This window comes from Sipha flava, unplaced genomic scaffold (assembly GCF_003268045.1).
Source record: "Sipha flava isolate LNK unplaced genomic scaffold, YSA_version1 339_pilon_pilon, whole genome shotgun sequence".
Taxonomy (NCBI): domain Eukaryota; kingdom Metazoa; phylum Arthropoda; class Insecta; order Hemiptera; family Aphididae; genus Sipha; species Sipha flava.
The window spans coordinates 335,757-360,253 of record NW_020273031.1 but is presented as its reverse complement, the minus strand read 5'-3'; the positions used below and the strand labels follow the sequence as shown (position 1 = coordinate 360,253).

The following is a 24,497-nucleotide window of genomic DNA, read 5'->3' as shown; positions in this document are numbered from 1 at the left end:
TTTTGACATGGATGTGAAACATAAGATTAAGTGCGATTGGATGAAATGGAGAGAAGAGTCGGGCGTTTATGCTATAAGACAATTCCAAATTGGAATTTCCAATGAGGTTGAAAGTTAAATTTTACAAAAGTGTAGTGAGGTCAACTATAATATATATAATATTACTACACTAAAGTGTTGGACGATAAACAGGAGAATAGAACAGAGTATGAGTGTTGTTTAATGAAGTTATATTTTACTCTCGATTATATATTGTAATAACTAAAAATAATTAAATTTTTTTGTTAGAATAATTAATAAAAAGATATTTTTTAAAGAAAATCTCATACATGCCATAACATAAAATAGTACTTTAACAAAGTTGGCGAGATTAAATCTTTTGTCACCAATTACACTACTTATTTAGAAACATCTAGTAAGCAAGTTTGACCAAACTAATTCCCTAAACAAAATCTTTGAAGAATTAAAATGTTTTCAATAAAAACTGCTAAAACAGTATAAGTATACTAAAATCTATTATTATAATTTAATACATTCCATCAACTATCTGGTGACTTAAATTTTAAAAATATTCAGAAGTAGCACCTTGTACATCCATAGCATTTTGTCTTTTATAACCATATAAAAAAAATAAAATAAAAAAACCATTAATTCTGGTTTTCATTTTTTAAGTGTATACATGAATAATATTACTAACATCCAAAACACAACTTTAAAAGAATATTAAATTAAAATAAATTATATTTAAAATACATACTATGAATAATAAATTTGTTTAAAGGAATTAGTCATTTTATTTATAATTTATTATTATCAATAGTCAATACATAAACATACATATAGAATTATTTTTAATACAATTTAATTACATATTAGATATTATCATATAATATCACCAACGACGGATTTAAAACTGTGACTGTATAACAGGCCTTTTACGGCAATTGTTTCACAATATGGTTGATAAGTTTTCTATGATTTTTAAAAACCAATTAAATATATGTGATAAATTTCAATATGTATAATATCAATTTTATAGTCTAATATAGTCTTCTCAGAAGTATATGCACAGTTTATTGGACACATTTTTAACTACTAACTTAATAAAATTGAAACTACAGCAAATTAATTAAGTCAAAATTTGAAAAAAGATTTTCTATTAAATAATATTTATGAATAATATATAAAATATAACCTTGTTGTGTAATAATATGTGTATTATGTTTTTATAAACAAATTACAGAAATATAATAATTTTTAAATAAATCTTTTAAATTAAATAATAATGAACCTTTTTAGTTGAATTGCATAAAAATATAGAATTTTGGATTTTGACAAATATTTAAGGCAATACATAGAATTGAGAGAGAATTAGATTTTGGTTTTCAATACTATTCTTGTACCAGACAGTATTATAATCTGTACATACATTGATCATTATTACTTATATAAGTAATTAAATTACTATCAACTGATAATAGAATTTAAAGGTATAAATGAAAAATCAAGTTTAAATAAGTAAACATTTTTATGAATTATTATAGCTTAATTATTTACAATATAAAATAATATAATATTGAATGTGGCACAAAAATATTTTAAATTTATTATAAGTATAATATTATAAAATGTTTACTTAATGAATTACTTATATTATAATAACGTATAGTATAATAGATTGATAAAGACTTAACAGACAATATTTTACTATCTTTAAGTATACGAGTCTTTAAATCCTATGACTAAAACATTTTATATTCACAATATATGTATACTTATTTCAATACTAAAAATAAATTTTTTATAGTTACCTAATAAAAAAAATTAAACTATAGAATATGAAGAAAATGTTCGTAAGGCCAGGTACTTAACAATAGGGTATATAACTTTTATCAATAAAATTAGGAAGAATTTATACTTTAAATATAGATAAACAGGTGAAAAACAAATTATTATCAGACTACATAAGATAGGTTAAATAAGATGTTTTTATATTATTTATATATCACAAATTGACATTGTATTGTTTTATTTTAAATCAAAACTAAAATATTCGATATGACCAAAAAAATTGATAAGCACAATGATTTTATAATTGATTGTTTACAAATAAACTAAATATAATTAATTTTTGAGTATTAAATACTTCAAAAAATTGTATGATATAGATAAAGGAATTGAGCAATTTTTTAACTTGTCCAAAGAAAAAAAGTAAGGTTTATGTCCATAATTGTCGTTATACTCATGTATATTCAATTTAAAAATAAAAAAATAAAACATTAACATGGAAATAAATTTAATAAAAAAAACATTTTCTCGTTTAAATGCAATCATTAAAAAATATAATTTATAGAATATATTTATAAATTAAACTTCATAAAGAACTGATAGCATAAACAGTATAAAAAAAAAAAGATTAAATTATCAAACTTGTATTAAATTTAATATTTCTAATTATAATAGTATACAGAAATGATAAAAGTAAAATCTATCAAAAATTACATTTTAACACAATACATTTTTTTGATAAATAAAACATTAATTGTAAAAAAAAATGCCATAACACTAATCATTATGAGTCTTAGACAGATGTCACTGGATTGAATTTTGATAAAGTTTATGAATTTTAATGATTGGAGTTTGGAAAAATATTACTTTAATATAACTTAATCTTAATGAATAATTATGGAACATTAGTATTTTTACTTATTGTTTATTGGCATAATTTGTATGTTTAAATCATTAGCCACAATAATATACAAAACTATTATAGTACATTATAAATAATATCGGGTTATCAAAGCCATATGATAATACATACATATCATACTAAGCATGTGAGCAAAAAAAAAAAAATTCAGATATATAATTCAAAACTATAGATACAAAAAAATTCATTAACATTTATCTAACATGAAAAAATAGTGGTCTTATACTTAGCGGTCATTAGGTATCAGTGTTTTTTTATATTACTAATGTCAAATACTATAATTGATGACAAAATTCAAACAATTATGAAGACAGAATAGTAGGTAACATTATATCATTTTGATTCATAGAGTATTAACTTCGTATAAATAACGAAAAAAATTAACGGACAAGCACAAAACAATTAAGTTAATACACCAATTAATTAATTAATAACAAACTTGAAAAACCTATAAGATTTTAAGTGTTTAAATAATTTTTTACTTTAATTTTATTGCAATAAATCATTAGATTCAAGGAGAAAAATCTAGAACTGCTAAGTCTATGCATTTCATGGTCACATGTTCTCTACAGTAGTAAAACACATTTCATATAAATAAGGACACTAGTAGATTAAGGGGCATGATAAGGAGAAACATAGGCAGCTGGAAATAGTCCTTCCCGAGTACCAATCTCACCTCGCCACCAATTTGCATCTGTGCGATTGGTCACAGTTATAACATCTCCACGTCTAAATGCTAATTCTCCTTCTTCTTGGGGTGTAAAGTCATACATTCCAATTACCAGTGTCTGGGAGAAACAATGATTATTTAATTATTAATAACATTAGCTTAATATTGATATATTGATAATAAATACCGGTATTTGGTTAAATCCATTTTGAGTTGCTGCTGGCATGTCTCTAAGTCTTACATCTTGTGAGCGGGATACAGATGATTCCCGATGATATTCAACTAGTTCGTTTAAACTATCAAATTTCACAACCCACAAAAAGAATTTTGCCTGTGCGTCTCGTAGAACTTTAAAATGTTGCACACCGTCACCACATCTGTTTTTGAGTATAACAAAATATTTGTAAACAAAATAAATCATCGAAAGCATAAATAATTAATTAAGGACTCAAGGACACATTATGTACAGTATGTAAAAAATATTAGTTAACAATGATTGTAATATTTTTACTCACTTGACAGAAAGTGAAAAATCACCTGGTGAACTCTCACTAATTCGTACAAGAAAACAACCTTCAGGCTGTTCGTCTAATAACTTTTCTGCATCCGCTCTGGTGATTTTACCATAATACCAACTACAGACAAAAAACATTATTAGTAAGGCACATTTGATCGGCAAGTGAAAACTAGAATAATAGCAGTGTGTAGTGGTGTATCGATACTCACTCATGGTTTTTCATTTCTATATAATTGCTAGGTATCAGTCCTTCTTTGCCTTCGAACTCGGCACGGAACCAGTTGACATCGTCCTCCATGTTGATTATCTGGTAAGAAAGAGGAAATAAAGTTAGATTTTGGTCGGACACACAGTGACAGACAGACGCAGACCACTACCCCCAGCAGTGGCTACAGAACCCGACGGGTCCTCAAAAAGTACTCACCCTAAGCAGACTGCCCTTTTGGAAGCTCAACTCGTCGGACGCCGTGGCCGTGAAATCGTGCTTGGCAATGGCTTCCATCGTGGTTACTGGTAATGTGCGCACGTCAACGTCCCGCGTTCAGCGCATAAATCGCCGAGGACACAACGCCGCGCTAAAGAGAACGGACAGTAGTAGCTATAACTACAATTACGAAAACAACAAAAACAACAAGAAGAATGACGACGACGACTCGCTCGTCACTGGGCCGCTGCTGTTCGCCCGGGACACGGACCGCGTTGCTCCGATGTAAGTACTAATATAAATACTTGTTATTATTATTTATTTTATCGTCGCACGAATTTTATTGGCCCGACGGATCACAACCTTTGACGAGATAAGCGCGGACGGCCTCGCGCGAGTCTATCGGCGTATACGTCGCGCTCGGCTAACGCACACAATTACACAAACGTACACGCATGCACGGACGAACACTCACACGAGCGCACTCGTGTGCCAGTCACTGGTCGCTAACACACACGTTCACTGACGCACGCGCGCGCCCGTAGAACACTTGCACGGCTCGTAGGATCGCTGAAGCTGATACCGACGATACTCGGTGGACAGTGATAACTCGCGGACGGCACTGCTGCTGGTGCCGCTCTACCGGGCCGGTCGTCGTCCGTCGTGTTCCGCGTGTTCGATTCGGAACGCACACGCCGTCCGCTATTGATTTCCTCACCACGGTGTATTGCTGTGCAACAATTATCTTGTAGCGATGACTAAACGTGTTTATCGCTCCGCGCCGGACACCGGAACAGCATCAACGTGCCAGAAACGTATTTTATGATGTCGCGCGTTCTCGCCCGTGATAGCCGGTCGCGGCGGCACGTATTATACGTGCGGCATTGCCAAATCTCGCGCCGGGATTGTAGTCGCAACGACCTTGGAGCCGTTTCCGAACAATGTCCCCCAACAGGTCTCTCCGCCACCGGCCGGTGCACCAGCGCACCGCATGCGAGCACCGGCCGCGTAACTCAGCAACCACCGCCGCGACGCGTTCCAAAACGTAATATTCGTTTCGTTTATTTTTACGCGCCGCGGTGCCGACGACGTGCACTTGACCGCGCGTTATGTTATCATATCTCCCCGTGGGTGCGTACAACGCGGCGATACGCAGCAGCGCATGGTTCCATAATATACGCTTTGTGTACGGCACACGTTTTGCCGTGTTGTTTCGTTCACCTGCTGCCCGCCACCGTTGCGACGAACGCGTTCGCCCGTTTCGCGGTCGCGGCAGCGAACTTCGCCTACGAGGGAGGATTTCGGGGGGGGGGCGAAATTGTTCATCGAACGCGTTTTATTTGCGTTTCCATTACGCTGACGGGCATAAAAGTCCGATTTTTCGAAGTGAATTCGAAAGCGCTTGTTAAACTTTCTACGATGCCCACGGACGACTGGCGCGCACACAGTGCTGCGAGTCGCGATAACCACGCGGTTCCGTAGTGGCCGGCGTGCTCAGACTGCTGTTGATCGGGGTCGGCCGCGCAGAATTAACGGTTCCGTTCGACAGCACTACGGGACGTGGGAACACACCTGTCTACCATCACCAAACTCAAGGTCAGGTCTTGGATCTCTGGGTTGATATATTACACAACATGCCAATATTATCTTGGATTATGATTAATTCGTGTGAGAATCAATAACGCGGTGGACCAAGCTATTGCTCCATAACACCATTCGGCCTTTTTTGTGTCGGTTATGTATATATGCATCCAAAACAACGTAAATTGATCATATTACAAACAATCCGCTAATAACGATCTTCAAGGGACCTGAAGAATCAGATCTTTGTATCCGGATGACGAAAACATTACCTACGTGAGATGTAAAACTAACATGGTTAGGAATCGTTTTATCCGGAACAATATATATCGTAATAAGCGGATTCTACTGCTACATCTACTGCGTATCTACGCGGATAATAATATTCTACATTTCTACTGGATTCAGTTATTTCAAATAATTTATTTAACTATTAGAGTTCACGGTAAGAAACCGGAATATAATGATAACACGTTAAGCTATTAAAGTATACTTAAATGAGTAGTTTTATGTTTTTATGTTTTATGTCTAGAGGAAATAATGCCTGAGAAAAGAGAAGCGAATTGCCTGTTTACTGAATAACATTTATATATTTAAAAAATTGTGATAAAGGTCGCATTCCATTTTATAATAGTAATAATAATAATAATAGTAATAGTATTAAAATAAGTAAAATAATAATCAAAGAGGAGCCTAAGGTGCATTAATGAAAAATTTTAACTTGGACGATAGAGAGGAGAAATAATTATTGTGTGCCAAAATAATTTTATAAAATCTTAAATTTCTAAATTTAAATCGTCTTGAAACAAATTATATACATTAAATTAGAGAGCGGAATTTTATAATTGTACATACATACCTCGGTACATATATATATACTTACAAAAACAATATGAACATCAGCTAGACTACATGATTTTTTCTATACAAATGTTAAAAGTTTATTTCTTTCAATAATTAACATAAGTAATCTATTCTATGAAATAAGAAATGTTTTAAAGATTTATCATATATTTGAGAATATTTTATAAACATTTTTATTTGAATACAATAATTATTTATTAATGTATTATGTATTCTTGTGTACATATTTTTTGATAATAATTAGACAAAACGATTATAACAAATGCATTCATTTTTTAAAATTATAGAACTTATCATAGTAAGTTATGATTACTATTTTACTTCAGTAATATAATTTTATTTAAATATATAAATATGATATTATATGGTGTAAGTACAGAAAAATAGATACAGTGAAAAAAAGCTAAAACCATTGTAGAATTATTTACTAATTTAAAAATTTTACTTGAATAATATTTTATTTAATACTACGAGTATAACTGATATGAAATTCTAAAAAATTCAAAATATTAAAACTTATAATAATGTAATAATTGAAAACATAGCTAACATTATAACCATCATCGAACACAGTTTATCGTACTCATCATAAAAAATTTTAAACGATCGAGTATAATTAATTCATTATTATATTAATATTAAACTTTATTACCTATTATATTTAAATTTCTGCGGTTTTGTGTATTTTAATATAAGTATTACCTCAGCAAAAAATACACGTTTTACACATTATTTACAGAGCTCAAGTATGTGATGTATTATTAATCCTTTATTAATATTATATTATTTATTCTTGCACTAAATTAGTTTGCTAATATAATTTTATAAGGTAATAAATAAAAAGTAAAATTATTTCTATTCTTTCAAAGTTAATATTATTATATAGTTTTTCCAAAATATAATCATCATAATTCAATTTGCAAATAATAGCTCATATATGGACATTTTAAGTAACTCAATTAATTTTTTTTATTAATTTTTTAATTGAACATAATATTTATATTATTTTTGATAAATTGGATATATTCGTATTACCTAATAGTAACTATACTAGTATTTATCTGCTACCTAAATATTCGATTAAAATTTAAATAACATTATTTTAAAAGAAGGTAATATATGTGTATAAAATATTCAACATAAAAATATAAAATATTGGATTAGTTTTAATTAATTATAATTACTTTTATGTTTACTTTCTTTTACAATAATGTATTGCCCTTAGATACCGACAATTTTGAAATAGATATTATTTACTTTTACTTCTCGTGAAAATGTTTGATTATCTGTTTACAGTTAAAATAATCTATAAAACACTGAATATATTGATTTATTATGTGTCAAAAATATTACAGTATAATTTTTCTGTATACCGTCGTGATTGACTTTGATGTATAATGTTTTTAAAATAATTTTTAAACCTTAATTTTTATTTTTGTTTCTGATCTAAACAATGTTTAAAGAATAACCGACTTCTATGATCTTCTCCTAAACATGTCTTGTAATATATTGCTGTGAAAGTTACCGAAATATTTAATATTATACTACTATGGTTTATATAATTGAATTTTACAGTTTTCTATTGATTTAATAGTTCAAAATATTTTTCTGTACTCTTCGTTTAAAATACGGTGTATTAAAAATAAATAAATTAATATATATATATTTATATTTATTTTATAAATTTATTAGTTAGGCATGTATACAAAAAATAACTTCTGGCTCGGACAACGTTGGATATAATATGGTAACCTAGTTAATATCTGGTATAAAAATAAACATGAAACGAATATTAAAATATAAATTCATGGAATGCAAAGCGTCTTTTTCATAAAGTATTAATTAATTTAATATTCTTAATAAGGCATCATCAAGTGCACTTTTGTAATGTTGTGTTACAATTAGTAAATATTTTTGTATACGAGTAAATAAGAAATAAAAGAGTAAACATAACAGTACATAAGTACTATAATATAGTAGCACTATAGCATTCTATGTATAAGTTTTTATATATCGACAATACATGTATATGAAATAATTAAAATTAAAAAAATATGAATCCGGATACTTGAACAAAATCGCGGAATAGTGGAAAACAAAAATTTGCGACTGTGATATGACTCATACACATTCAAATTATGTACTATGCTATGAACAAACACATTACTGGAACATTATTAGTCATTCTTCTTAATTTGTGCCATGAGTAAAAGTAAAAATCTTCAATCGCATAGCGAAAATAGCGAGTACCAAGTGTCCCGTAAAATGTATATATTAACATTTCGAGTATTTTTTTTATTGCCACAGGAAACCAAATACTAATAGTATGTGTAAATTTATATATATATATATATGTATGTATGTATGTATATATTATATTATAATTTAAATAGTAAATAATATGAATGTATATATTTTAAATGTTAGTAGGAACTATTGTTTAAAAATTTATGCTTATAAATTACTTTATATACATTAATTTATTCATAAATAATTAATAATATTTTTGATTTATGAATAATCTATAAATTCCACTCTACACATATCATATATGAACACTGTCACACGCAGTGGAGGGGGGGGGGTTAAGGGGTTGTAACCCCCCCGAAATTTTCTCCAATGTCTAGGTTAAAATTTACAAATCTTACAAATTTGAAATATGAAGAGCTAGTATTGAATACCTAGTATTATTGATTATAGAATAGTCTATTCTATTGTCAATGCTATTATTTAAGTTAAAATATATTAAGGATTTGCATAATTTTGTTAATTGTAAAATGTGTTATAATTTTACCTTGACCCCCCCCCACGAAAAAAAATCCTGTGTGCACCACTGTATATGAATGGTAAATGATTCATATATAATAATTATTTAAAGCTTACTTTTCTATGGAAAAGTACATTTTAAATAATCTATTGGACCATTTATATATACGTTAATGTATATTTATTAACTAGAATCAATAAGCAGTATATATTTATTAATACTATAATATGTTAATAGATACATTTTTTATAAATTATATTATACTCATAGATAGGCTTGCCATTCGTGCTGGTTTAAAAGACATGTCCCAGCCATTATCATCATTCAGTCATTAAGTTTGTCTCAGTTAATAGAAGCTGAGAGAAAATAACGTTGTATTTGTAATAAATGTATAATAAAATGTACAGTAAAATTTATTTTGTATTGTTTAAAATTAAAACAGAATAATATTATACATTATATCATTATATTATGTTTATCTAATCGGAATTATATACAATAGTAATGTATTTTTGCAGTAGCTAATAAGTATTTGAATTACAAAATTATATATTTATTTTTATTTTTTTATGAACTTTACATAAAAAAAAAAGGGTCATTAAATATAAATTACTTTTTATAATTTGAAATATCTATTGATGGTGGTTGTAACTGGGTGTGATGAGTCGATGCTTTTTAAGGCGGTCACAAAAATAGCAATTTGTTCTATTTTCAAGTTCAGCAACTATACATGTTTTCCAGAAATATAAAATCCTAGCTGTATTTAATACAAATCTATTTTTGAATATAAGTAAATTGATATTCAAATAGTTTTTGGGTTTGGTCATACATCATAATATTATGTTTATTGAGTATAATGCTATATTATATATTAGTAGATCTTAATTATTTAGATACAATATAACTTTAAAAAGTTTCTGTTTTCTTTTAAATCGTACTCAATTTAAGCTTAATGAATAAGCTTAATAATAAGAATAACTTTTAAGACATGGATGTAACGGAAACAGGAAATATAATTATGTCAATACATATAACTCGAGCTAATTAATAATATTTTATGAAACCATAATTTATACTTAGTGTATTAAGTTAAACACTATAAACATTTTTAATGATTGGAAAATGTCCACTATCACCAAATGCAGGTTATTTAAAATTGCTAATTATACTATAAAAATACTTACAATATTTAAGTTAATTTACTTTATTATATACATATAAATTATTAAGACTTTTTAAAGTTCATTAAAATTATTTTAATTCCATTCATAAACATTGAATTAATATTTTGGTGTAGTATTAAATCTTTCCTAGATTGCTGGTCGAAAAATTATTTGATGATAATAAAAAGTTCCTCAGTGGCGCACAGAAGTATTTTGAGAGCAAATGCAACTAAAAAAATATACCCACCCACATACCGATTATTTTTTTTAAAAAAAAAAAAGTTCGTTTAAATTGTTGTCTGTAACTGTAATTAACTCTTAAAACAACTATAAATTTAAGAAATTAAGATTTATTATAATTAATTAAAATTAAGATGTCTACACCCAGTGCCGTATAGGTATAATGTTTGTGTTGTGATAATAATGTTATTTGCATAACATATTCCATAATGTTTGGTATCCAAGTTGTCCAATTATATACCCACCAATCCATCCATACACCCACCCCCTACGAAAACACATGCAATTGCACCCCTTGGTAACCTGTCTGGGCGCCACTGAAGTTCCCCTATTTAAATAATACCTATAATACATTCGTTAACTAATTATCGATGTAAATAATAGTATAACATTGAAAAATATCAAGTTAATACCGAGTTATTTTAATATTAATATTTAATAGGAAAATTAAGAAAATCGAGTAAAGTAAATTTTATTTAAGTTAAAAAATCATGTATACATACATAATTAGAAAAATAACAGGAAAATAATTTAGATTCATTTTACAATAATTTATCTAAATGACAGGTTTCAAATTTGCTGTATTTATAGCGCGCTCTAGGTGAAGATTATCAAAAATAAAATATTCTATTTAAATACTTAAGAATGATCCTATACATGCATATTTATTATTTATACCATACGTTTTGATAATTTGGAAGTATAAAAAAAATCTTTAATAACCGAACATGAACAATAATTATGTCGCGTAGTTATAAAAATTAAAAATCCATAATTTTTTTTGGCAAGAGAATTTAGTAATTAAATAACTAAAAGTATATGCAGAGACTAATTTGTTATTTATCAAAGGACACGCGTAAATAAATGTCATATTCAAACCATAACGACTTTTAAATAATCTTAACGATTAAACATCTGATTTTAACCACTGAGATCATCAATATGAACTCTTAGCAATGGTAAAGTAGTGCGAAACAAATAATTGTTTTTATTAACCGTGTAACAAACCCTGACATTATATAGTCACAGATTATAATGTTATTTCATCTGTGATGTAATTAGGTAACATTGAAGTTAAATTATTAGTAATTATCATAGTTTGTTAGCATTTTTTAAAAATGATTCGGTATAATTTTTGTGTTACTCAATCTATTTTTCCGTTTATATTTAAAATATCTTAAAATACAATTTAACCTGTCTATAACATAAGACTGAAGGTCTAGAATTAAAAAATAATGTGACAACATATATGTTGTCATATATTGGTGATCTTTATTATATATGATCATCCTATAATGTTAAATTCGAATAGACTCATATAATACAATTTACACGAAATAGTACTTAACGTATTGTTAAAATTGTATAATTTGAATAACTGGCACTAACACAGATATATACACGGTAAAACGATATTTTCAATTATTGTATAATTGTCATCGAAGTGTTTCATAAAATTAATGATCTGTAGACACGATTCCAATATGTTCAGGGACGGCGCGAACGCAGTCCCGCTACCAAAAATTACGTGTCCGAGATATTCCTATTTGGAATACTCGCAGGGGTCAACCGTCCCGGTGTGCAATGGGACGGTCTCGTCCTGGAGGAACCGCCTCGGTGATCACGGTTGACCTCGACACCAAGTAAGTATGCCGTTCGGCTACGGTATTCTCGTTTAAGTAACGCGTTTGTCCGGCTGAACCTGTGCAGAATCGAAGTGCGCGTACGACAACCAAACGGTTGGTCGGTCTACGGAGTCCAGGGTATGGTTCCGGTCCACCACGGCCGTGCCAATCAAGCTTTTTGGCTATGGCCACCAGACTCCTCGGTGTAAGGATGATGAAAATAAGCGTGCGAAAACGTGAGGCAATAGACGGTACTGGATAAGACCGCCATCTACCGGTACGTTTAGCCGCGACATAATACGGTCGCTATTCCGTTCTGGAACACTTGATGTAACGTGCATACACTTTTTGCGCCTTTCAACAGTACACGATGAATAGATGATGGTAAAGAGCGCGCTGTGACGGAGAACTAGATTACCAAACACAGATGCAAGGACTATAGAAGTATTATAGTGTGTTATGACCAGGGCTCGAAACTTATAGCACAATTAAATCATGAAATATGCGCTATTATATGCACCGAAAAAATGTAAAATATGCGCTATAATATGCACTAAAAATATGAAAATATGCTTTAAAAATTATTTATTTAAAATTTTTATTTAGACATTTATAAATTTATAATTATTAAAATTTAAAGAAAAATCTTTATATAATTTTACAGTTAATTTTCTACAAATTGAAGCAATTGAGTTTATTAACATAATGGCGATAGAATGCGCAAGTAAATATTATTGGCATTGCGTTAATGATGTTTTTATTTTTTGCAGTTTACCGTCAAAATATTTAAAATTCTAGGTTTGTATTCCGTTTGACGGTCACTGAAATTTTTTAAAATACAGAGATATAAAGCCACACGATAACTTTTTTTTCTCAATATTTATATAATATTACTTCTATTAGTTCATCGTGCCTTTTGTTGTTATTTTTTCATCGTGATTCAGTTGAGTTCCATAATAAACTTTGATCACTATACATTTCAATTAAATAAATTGTTCGTTCGTCATTCCAATTCATGAGATAATGGTTAATTAAAATGCATGAAACTAAAAACCAAATAAATGTACTTAGCAAAACAAAACTAATTAAAATTAATATTTTGAAGTTTTAATTAGTTTCTGAAGTTAGTTATACAGTTACCTGCGTGATAAAATCAATCATAACTTAGAGTTGAGCAACGTGCTTCGATACGTCCATACTACTGTTGTCAATTCTATTGTCTTTGATCCATACCTACCTACATTATTCGGGTTGCGTTCGACTCGACCGGACATAATAATAATAATAATAACATAATAACATGACATTTTCGATGATCACCATTCGGCATAGTGTAGACGCGACTTAATAATAACAATTTTTTGGATCAAGGACATTTTAATGTTTTTAAATATTATATTATTATACTTATAATGGTTATATAGGGAAATGTGTTTTGACGGCCGACGTTACCATTTTCTAAATATAAGACCATAGTCGTAATGCATTTCTCAAAACACGTGATACGCTCGAAAAAGTTCAAAATTTGCCAACAAAACATTTGATGCTGGCAATAGTAGCCGTGGTAGAACACTATTCCATTTAACATTTTGACAAGGTTAATGGTTTGTATCAATGAAAGTAAACAAACCATTTGAATTCTTACTAGACTATGGTAATGTGTCGTGTAGAAATAATGTACTGAAAATAAACTACTAATGAAACAAACAAATTACATTTGATCTTAAGAATGCCGTATGACTCTTAATTATGAATCGGAGTAATCGATAACAATGCTGTAAAAACAATACATTCTAATTCCAAGGTGAGTTACACCTGAATTTTTACTAAATATTCATACTATTATCTTTTAATAACGGAGCTCTATTATAGTAGTTCTATACCTACTACATTTTATATTATGATTATAGTAATACCATATAGAATAATTATAAAATGTTATTTATATAAATGTATAAAACGCCATATCGCTTCTCCGGTGGAACAACGACATAGGTGCAAATTTTTGACTTTTAGACATAAGTACGACAACAGTACAATGAAATTTCATTTTAATGAATGGAACAATGACATAAGTATAATACCTATTATTGACCGCTAGAAAACAGTTTCGTCATTGTTGAAAATACCGGTTTTTAATCGCATGTCCAATGGAACAATTACGTTTTCTGAAGAACAATTACATTTTCACTTACGCCGTTGTTCCACCGGAGAAGCGATATGTCCGTCAATATTTTTACCATATATGAGGAACATGTATTATGTCACAAAAAAAGTTATGATCGAACTAAAAATGTTTCAAAGAGGTTTAATAATAAATTTAAAAATGTTATAAGAATTAGACACCCAAACATCTTTATTTTTATTGAGTCCTTACAGATGTGCAATGGATCTGCAGTTACTGCATTGAAAAAAAAAAAATTAATTTTAAATTTGCTAGTAACAAATCATTATGAGGATAAAATAAAACAACATTTTAATGAATTTAAATGTAATAATGATAATGAAATTTTATATTTTTAAAAAATAAGTGTTCTAATAATAATAATATTGTAAATGTATTTGTATTGTTAGTAATTTAAATTTTAAATTAAAAACCAAGATATTCAAAATAACGCGGGACCAAAAGTTCTATGCATAAATAATATATAATTCCCGGGAACCAAATATTCAATCTTAATAATTATTATTAAGTCAATTATTGACGTCCGTGGACTGGTTTTTTTTACGTGGACGTAACAAACCGACGAGGGTGAAACGTCCTTTACCGTAACTGATCACACTTATTTGTATTTATTTATTTTTTTGTTATAACAATTCTTATAATTGACAAAGTTCAAACATGAACTATTTTAAGTCATGATAAAATTATCAATAAAAAACCAAATAACACAATAAATTGTATCAATTTGGTATCCACTGTTTCTTGTACAAAGAAATTAATTATTTTGTATTCAATTCATTGTTAATCTAATAATAAATACTTTCATCAGCTAAATATTTTAGGCTTTCACACTTCAATTCTTATTAATTCAATATGTCTTTCAAATTGCGAAAAATTATTATTTAAAATTTTAAATGTATTTTATTAAATTCTTAAAATTTGAATGGTTGTTTTTGTTAGCGACATATAATGTGATACATTATGTTTTAAATAAAATTGTAGCCCTCAGGCTTCAATAGTGACACTCGATGCTCAGTATAACTTAATATAATATTATATAATATTTATGAACCGTTTTTGTGTATAATAACAATTGAATCTAAATAATAATTTAACATATTAAAATATTTTTTTCGATATATTGACCGCGCTCTAGTGGTGAATTTGATTGTTTGTATATTGATGCAATGCCAGTTGAGGTCTTCGTGTGTTTTCACTATTTAAAATACTATACTTTGAGATGGTACCAATTGGATGACCGATCATAAGCATATGCGTACAAACATGAATACATGAATACGTTTGTATTGGAGACAGTTAGAACAACAAGGGCATCTAATCTCTATCGGTTCAATAAGTTGATGTTTGTGCCGTTAGATGGCATTAAATCAACATCGGAAAATATTCACAGAGCAGAACTAGATAATCGTGCGATTGACAATGCTTTAAATGATCTGCGTTCAGTTTGATATCTACCAATTTGCGTTTAAACGCAAATAAAATGAAGGAATGTCCAATGTCTAGTCTATCACGAAAACAATGACTTCAGAAACGGAAGTTTTTGTAATCATAGTGTATAGGTTCTGCGGACCATATTCAGCATATAACAGCCCTGAAAACTACAAACAAGCATACTTACCTGGCGTGGAGGTCAACCGTGATCAAATAGGCGGTTCCTCCAGGGTGAGGCCTGCTCATTGCACATAGAGTGGGTTGACCCCTGCGAGTATCCCTAATGTGGATACCTCGGACGCATAATTTTTGGTAGCTGGGACTGCGTACGCGCCGTCCCTCATAATTTAATAAGATCAGTATGAACTCCGTATTGTTGAAAAATCTAGCGTCATGCATTATTTACCTCTTTCGGCACTTAATTGAATGTTTTTAAGACACCTTAATTATAATAAATTATATTAATATATATTATTTTAATTACGAACGTACCCAGTTTTTATATCAATTTTTGTTTATTTTAAGTGTACTCTGAATTGGTGGAAATATAATATTTCATTAAAGATTGGAACGTAGTATTCATTTGTGCTGGCTGGAGCTTTTTTTATCGTCTCATGATGATGTCCTTAGTGGATATTTAATTAAATGAAATAGTTTTTGTCCAATATACCGCATGGTATTTAATTTATCATATGAAGATTTTTTAACTTTTTTTTTTTCTTTTAACTAAGAACATTTTTTTTTATTATAATTGCAACTCTTCTGTTAACCAGGAAAATAATAATTTTATACAGTCAATAGACTTTTATGAAGTATTAAATTTTTTTTTGTAGATAAATTTTGATTTGGGATAAAAAGGTAAAATAACTTTTACTAAATAATAAAATATTAATTAAAAGTTATTAAATAATTAATGCTTAACAATTAACATATAAATAAATAAACAACTACTATATACAAAGAAATAAATAAATAATAAACAAAAAAATTATAAACGGTTTTTTTAAATTTTGATTACGAACTTTAACTTAATTTTTTTTTATTGAATTTGATTTGTCATCTATATTTAAGATCTCAGAAGTAACTAGTTACTGAACTGAAATTATTTACACAAGTGATATTGCAGTTTACCATGTTGTACGTCGTGTTTACACTGATTTTAAACATATAAGTAAATTTGGAAACATATTACATTATTAAACATTCGATTTAGAGATTTAATTTTTTTTTTTTTTCATTGGCTATTATTTTATTTACCGTGCTCTAATTATCTTGCAAATTTTATGAATTATGTAAGTTAAATATGTTAAATTTATCAGATTTTGATTGTTAGTCAGTTTCCTTCACCATTTGTGGTGCAGCATCAGTTACATGTAAGGATATTATTTTACACTAGATTCCAGATTGCCATAATAATTGAATTGTATCATTAAATAATTTACCAACAGTATTACATAGAAAATATTCAGACTGTGTTAAATATATTAATAACCGACAATTTATATTTTATTCTATATTTTGTATAAATACCTACATATTTTTATTGTGTTTATCTTTCTCTATCAAATTTTTTTATAGCATATTTACCATAGTATACAGATTGTATTTATAAAAATAATTTACGTTTGACCGAAAAACATAGTTAAATTATTACTTACTTAAATAACAATAATAAAGTTATAATGTATAATAAAAATAGAATAATTTGTATTAGAATAGTTATTTAAAATTACGAACAATGCTCACTGCTCACTAAAACTCTGTTTGGACATATTAGAAAAAAGAAAATTTGCAATATAAGTTTTCCAATAATTTCCATTATATTCACACAGAATACACATTTTGGGGAGACAGATTTTAAAACTTATTAAAATCACTTTGTATAAACACAGCTATTAAATAAACTGAGAAGTTATAAGTTTCAATACAATAAATTTGGTAGATGATTATAAATAAATTAGGTGAAGTAATAGTACCTTATTCTAATGTTTAAATATATTTTGTATTGATCATAAATTACATTTTCCAAATATTTTTTGATTCTCTATATTTTTAATAACTATAAGTCTAGTTGGATGTACAATCAGAAAAATATACATAATTATTTATTATATATTTATTATTTATACATAAGGATATAATAATAAATTTTAAAATAGGAGAAGTACTTTTTAATGGTAAATTTTTACTTATATTCAAGGCCGTAACTGGGTGGTGGGGTGTCCAGGGGTCCAGACCCCCCCAAAATTTTCAAAAGTAGAAACATTTTAGCGGTGAATATAGTTTATTAACTATAAATTGTATTAAATAATAATGTTGGACCCCCTCCCCCTAAAATTTGTTTCCAGTTATGGCCTTACTTATATTGAATACATTATATTGCTTAGAATTATATAAAATTGCATAATGTTAATACTAAAAAAGTAAGACTGTACAAATGTATAATGTATTTATTTAAGAATAATAGATATTTTAATTTTTATTATTAGTTTATGAAATTTTTAGAGAATAAAAACCTTAATTATTAATTATTTAAGGATTTTTTAATTTAGTAATCTCAATGATGGTAACATTGATGTAAATGGTCTTTGCGACTGATCAACTGCATTATCTAATACCATGCCTTCAATATTCAAACTATTTAATTCATTTGCACTAAAACATAATGATTATTAATTGAAAATAATTGTTATCATTAATAAAACAAATACATACGTAGACAATTCTAATATAGAATCATTTTGTTCTTTAGAAATATCAAATATTACAGTAGAATATTGATTTAGGTTTGAAGCAGTATTAAAACATTCTAAAATGCCATTGTATACAAGTAAATCATCGACCAAAATCTAAATAAAATTTTAGATATTAGCTTTAAGAAAATAATTAATAACATTTTGTCTTACTGCAAACTCTTTTACTCCTCTTAAAGGAGTTTTTGCATAATTCCAGATTTTGAATAAGGATACAGAAGTAGGTTCATCAAAAACAATATAAATTTTGGTTACCTGGACAAGGATTATAAATAAATTAATCTTAAAAATACTTTAGTTAAATATAAATAATATACCTCGGAAGGTAGAATTGGAGCCAACCACATATGAGAACCATCCATAGTATCGTTGATTCCATCAATAAGTTTTTCAGGTGTACGTATATCATTCTTATTACTTTGTAATATATTTACACTGCTTGGCCAACAACTTATATCTATAATATCAAATAATATATTATTTACAATTTAATTTACAATGTAATTTATTTGTTTTACTTCTAGGTTCCAAATGTATGATTTGTCCCAACTTATCAAATAACTGGATACCATTTAAACCTATATAATATTGATCACCCCAAGTTGATAATAAAGCTATTTGGTAAACAAATCCAGTTGGAACTGTTATATGTTCATAATCAGGATTATTGATTCCTATTAAGTAATAATTCATTAATTCATATATTTTAAGTTACAACAAATTAGTTTAATAAATTATATTATTTATTATTATTAATTTATATTAATAGATTTTCCTTAATTTTGGTTTTTGTTATTGGATACTAATAATCATTAATTGTGTGAAGTTTTTATATACTATTATGTAATTTTTTTCAGTAAAAATATTGGTAACACCTTCATTCTAAAGAGGGTAAAATAGGCAAATTCTTAAAACAGTTCATATACGAAAAAAAAAAAATAAAAAAAATTTTAGTTAGAATTATTTCTATGAATATCAATAAATTTAATTTCAAACAATAATACTAAAATAATAGAATTGTATTAAATTAATTAATTAGGTAATAAATTAAAATTGTTAAGACAAGAAACTTTATTTTTATGAATAGTGAGTAGCCAGTACACAATACAAATTATTCTTTTAATTAAATATAAATTGTTAGGACTTACAATTTAAATAACAAAATTACTTATTAATTATTATTAATATAATTATAATAGAAATATTTATTATATTAAGTATAACTAAATATAGTTCAACGTACTTAAATGTTGTTTAGGATTAATAGTTACAATTTCATTAAATTGAGTAGGACAATTTTTTGGAAGTAAAGGAATTTTTTGACCAAAATTGTATCGGCAATGTCCAGGACCACGCCTTATATGTACTGTACCTCTTTCAACCAATTCTCGATCATCAATTTTAAGTTTTATAAATTTCACCTGCATAATAAAATATTATTTTTTTCATAAAATGAAATAACATATAAGTACATACGCCACAATCTAAATTTTCTATTGATCCATTGTAATTCCATATAACCAATGCTGACAAATGGACTGGTGCTAAAAAGTTGAGCGTCAAAGTTAATGGTTCATCTGGTAACTCACAAGTCCACATATCTTCATCTTTATCAGTAATACTACATTCTAATAGTCTATAAAATTTTAAAGTATTCAGTTGAGTTCTATATATATAGATAGGTATATGATGATTCGGTTGTATATGAACTAATTACATCTTACAAATATATTATGATATATGTTTACGTATACTTTTTAATGCTAAAAAATTGCAATACATTATAATTATTTATATAACTATAAATAATACATAAATCTAACAATAAATAAAAAAATTATTAAAATTAATTTATTACACCTTTCTTTACTGATAAATAAAAAATATATACATATATATGTTGTATGTATATGTGTTTTATATAACATTATTAATATTATTGATTATATTTTATTAATGGTAATAATGTAAACTTATATAAATTATAAAAAGTTTATAGAATATTTATCTATATCATAAACTGAATGTCCCCATGAGGTAAATTTGTCAAATTATATTAAATGGTTAATTATATTAAATTATATTACATTATACATATATATTATATTAAATAACTTATCTATTTTAATATAAATATTTAGCAAATAATATTATTTATTACTATCCATAAATATAAATTAAACAAGAAAAGAAGTAATGGTTTTATAATTATGAGTTAAGTATAATATAAAGATTACTCATATTACCATTAAAAAATTAGTCATAAATATAATTATCTTACTTGTTTACATTAGATGTGGTTGTGTTGCATTTAATATTATCTATTTTAACTACATCACCAGTTTCTCCAAATACTTCTAATCCTTGTAATCCAACAACATTAAAAGTATTCATCGATCCTGAATTATCTAATGAATTCCAAGTAGAAATAACAGTAATAGTCAATGATTGTTGACATAATACTGATCCAGTTGTTTGATATTTTGTTTTTGTATGGGATTCAGAAGAATCAGAAGATATATTTGTGATAATTGGTTGTGCACATGTTAATGGCCTAATAATCTAAAATATGTTTAATAATCAATTTATATTATTAAATATACTAAATTATTTTTATACTCCAGTATCAGCAGTGAGTGGACGTTCTTGTGGTTCAATTGAAATTGAGTTAACTGTATTGTTAGCTTCTAATAATATTGAAAATGATGTATCATTTTGTGCAATATTTTCTAATATATCATCATCTAGTGTATATAATATTGTCTGAATAAATCATATAATAAACAATTAATTATTATTACAGGTATTTTCAATTTTTTTTAAAATGATAATTACTTACATCACCAAAAGCATCTGTACACCCTACAATACCACCAGATGCTCTAACTATTTCACCTTGAAATATTAACTCTGAGTTTAGAAACATGTTTACGTTTTTGGCACCTCTATAAGAATGGATTCTTGATTTGTTATAGTTCTATTGGCATACAAATATTTTTAAATTATAACTTAAAATTGTTTCCATATTATTTTATAACATACCCAGATTCTTATCATAGCTATCGTATGTACATCATCAAATTCCAAAAAAATATAATGATGAGCACCTGGAGTAAATGGAGCAAGCCATAAATGCATATCATCTCTTGTTCTATTAATTCCATCAATTAAATTTTTAACAATTCGAGGATCTGTTGTATATTCTGGTAATACATTTATATCTGATGGATCAGCCCAAATCTAAACAAATAAAAACCTTAGTTAATCATTTTTACATGTTTACTATTTTTATTTATATATATATATATATATATACTTTGGTAATATTGATTAATTGACCTTCATTGTTAAAAATTTCTATACCATTAAGACCAACGTAATGTTGATCACCCCAAGTGCTAGTTATATCCAATTTTAAAATAGATCCAGATGGAAGTTCAGGTATTATAAATGGTGTATGTGATTGAGATTCATTTTTTGGAATTTGAGTATTTAATTCAGATTCAACAGATAAACTCATTGGTGTTATACGATCTAAAAGTGTACAGTAATTCATAAAATGTAATGGTATTTTTTAAATTTTTTTTTTAATTGTTGTATTATATAATACATATATTATAGATAAAATATAAATGTATTTTAAACAATGTTAAATATTTTAATTTACCTTGTCGTTTATTAGTAAGCCTTCCTTTTTGCTTTCGATTGAATATGTTTAATGATGTCCATGACTGTTCGAGAAAATCTTCAGTAACTTGATTATTTAATTTTTGATTTGTAATTTTATCAGGAACATAATTAAGTGTTTGATTGGATATATTTTTAACATTAGAAATAGCTCGACGGCCATAACGGGCAGAATTTTCCCTATGTTGTTTTTGTACATCTATACCTTCATCAAGTAAATCAAATAAATCATTTGCTTTATTAGGTATTGTTGGAGATATATCCATAGGGACTGAAGTTTCAATTGGTCTAAAACGTGCACTTTTTGTATTAGATACTCTTCGATTTCTTCGGGAACGCATAGAACTATTTCGAGAACTACCAATTCTCCTAAAAGTCATAATTTTTTTAAAATATTTTTAATTTGGAGTATAAAATGATTCTTAATTTATGTAAAATATTATTTTTAGCAATGAAATGTATTAGTAAATATTATAGTAGCTTACTCCGATAGATCTTCTAACCATAATGGAAACACTTCTTTCGACATGAAGTTATAATTTTCATGAACAGGACTAAAAAAAATACAATAAATTTTACTTATAGTATCTTATTTATAAATATAAAATTTAACCATTGGTTATTTTATTATTTAATTATTAATTATAATAATATTAATAATTTAAGGAATTATTTTGTTATTATGGTATTTATTTTCAATTATAGTAAGTTCTTATCTATTATTTATACATAAAATATAATAAGTTTTAGTTGTTTTGAAAATTGTTGTCATAGCAACTATGATTAATTAGATACTTTGAACTTTACAGATAACTTTTTGGATAAGTTTTATCTTATCAACAATTTTTAAGAATGTATAGGACCAAATAAAAAAATCACAAAAGTAGTACAGGTTAATAATTACAAATGTTCAAACGTTTAATAAAAGTTTAAACTAGTTTAAAAAATGTTTATAAGGAATAGATTTTTATTATCAAAATTCAATATTAAAAACTTAAAATTTAAAAATTATTCAACAAAACCAACTCAAGAACATGCTCAAGAATTAGTGAATGTGGAACAACTTAAAAATGATGATGAAGGTATTACAATTATTGGTCTAAATAGACCTTGGTCAAAAAATGCAATTAATAAGCACATGATTGATCAATTGTTAAACATTTTTAGACAACTGTACTGTGATGATAGTAGTCGAGTAGTTATTTTTCGAAGCCTTGTAAAAGGTATATTTTGTGCTGGAGCAGATTTAAAAGAACGTTTAACATTACCATCTTCTGAAGTTGGAAAACGTGTAGCTGATATACGTAATTTAGCTAATGTTATTGAAAATGTACCTGTTCCTGTAATTGCTGCTGTTGATGGCACTGCATTAGGTGGAGGTTTTGAATTGGCTTTAAGTTGTGATTTTATTGTTAGTGCTTCAAATTCCATCTTTGGGTTAGTAGAAACTAAACTTGGTATAATACCAGGAGCTGGCGGCACTCAACGATTAGCTCGTGCAATTGGTGGTCCACTAACCAAAGAATTGATTTATACTGGAAGATTATTTAAAGCACAGCAGGCTTTAGAATATGGAGCTGTAAACAGAGTAATTGAACAAAATGATGAATGTACAAGTGCATACAATACTGCTCTAGAAATAGCAAGAGAAATTTTACCAAATGGACCATTAGCAGTAAAATTGGCTAAAAAAGCAATCAGTCATGGGCAACAAGTAGATATAAACAATGGCTGTGCCATAGAAGAATGTTGTTATAATCAAGTGATACCAACAAAAGACAGAATGGAAGGACTATTAGCATTTGTAGAAAAACGAAAACCAAAATATAAAGGATCTTAAAATGTTCATATTGTCAGGGTTTTTATTACTTGTAATTTGT

At 27.4% G+C, this 24,497-nt stretch overlaps 3 protein-coding genes and 2 non-coding genes across 5 annotated transcripts; 2 read left to right on the top strand and 3 right to left on the bottom strand.

Moving 5' to 3' along the window:
* Window positions 1-3,219: 3,219 nt before the first annotated feature.
* Window positions 3,220-5,167, bottom strand: LOC112687303 (protein enhancer of sevenless 2B). Its single transcript, XM_025559938.1, has 5 exons — window positions 4,322-5,167; window positions 4,107-4,204; window positions 3,896-4,015; window positions 3,568-3,757; window positions 3,220-3,498 (listed from the first exon to the last, which is right to left on the bottom strand). The coding sequence occupies exons 1-5, from the start codon at window positions 4,397-4,399 to the stop codon at window positions 3,322-3,324; spliced, it is 663 nt and encodes a 220-aa protein (XP_025415723.1). The 5' UTR covers window positions 4,400-5,167; the 3' UTR covers window positions 3,220-3,321.
* Window positions 5,168-12,425: 7,258 nt separating this feature from the next.
* On the bottom strand, window positions 12,426-12,587 carry LOC112687313. The gene has a single exon (XR_003148963.1). It is a non-coding gene; the product is annotated as a U1 spliceosomal RNA (small nuclear RNA).
* Window positions 12,588-16,356: 3,769 nt separating this feature from the next.
* Window positions 16,357-16,519, top strand: LOC112687312. The gene has a single exon (XR_003148962.1). It is a non-coding gene; the product is annotated as a U1 spliceosomal RNA (small nuclear RNA).
* A 1,654-nt stretch (window positions 16,520-18,173) lies between these two features.
* On the bottom strand, window positions 18,174-24,041 carry LOC112687259 (protein KIAA0556-like). The gene is made up of 15 exons (XM_025559875.1): window positions 23,952-24,041; window positions 23,103-23,171; window positions 22,598-22,986; window positions 22,247-22,464; window positions 21,973-22,170; window positions 21,770-21,907; window positions 21,550-21,693; window positions 21,212-21,492; window positions 20,407-20,566; window positions 20,174-20,351; window positions 19,449-19,604; window positions 19,248-19,387; window positions 19,084-19,185; window positions 18,893-19,026; window positions 18,174-18,832 (listed from the first exon to the last, which is right to left on the bottom strand). Exons 2-15 carry the CDS (start codon window positions 23,144-23,146, stop codon window positions 18,721-18,723), a joined length of 2,394 nt encoding a protein of 797 aa, XP_025415660.1. The 5' UTR covers window positions 23,147-23,171; window positions 23,952-24,041; the 3' UTR covers window positions 18,174-18,720.
* Window positions 23,562-24,465, top strand: LOC112687260 (methylglutaconyl-CoA hydratase, mitochondrial-like). Its single transcript, XM_025559876.1, has one exon. The coding sequence runs from the start codon at window positions 23,564-23,566 to the stop codon at window positions 24,455-24,457; it is 894 nt and encodes a 297-aa protein (XP_025415661.1). The 5' UTR covers window positions 23,562-23,563; the 3' UTR covers window positions 24,458-24,465.
* Window positions 24,466-24,497: the final 32 nt, after the last annotated feature.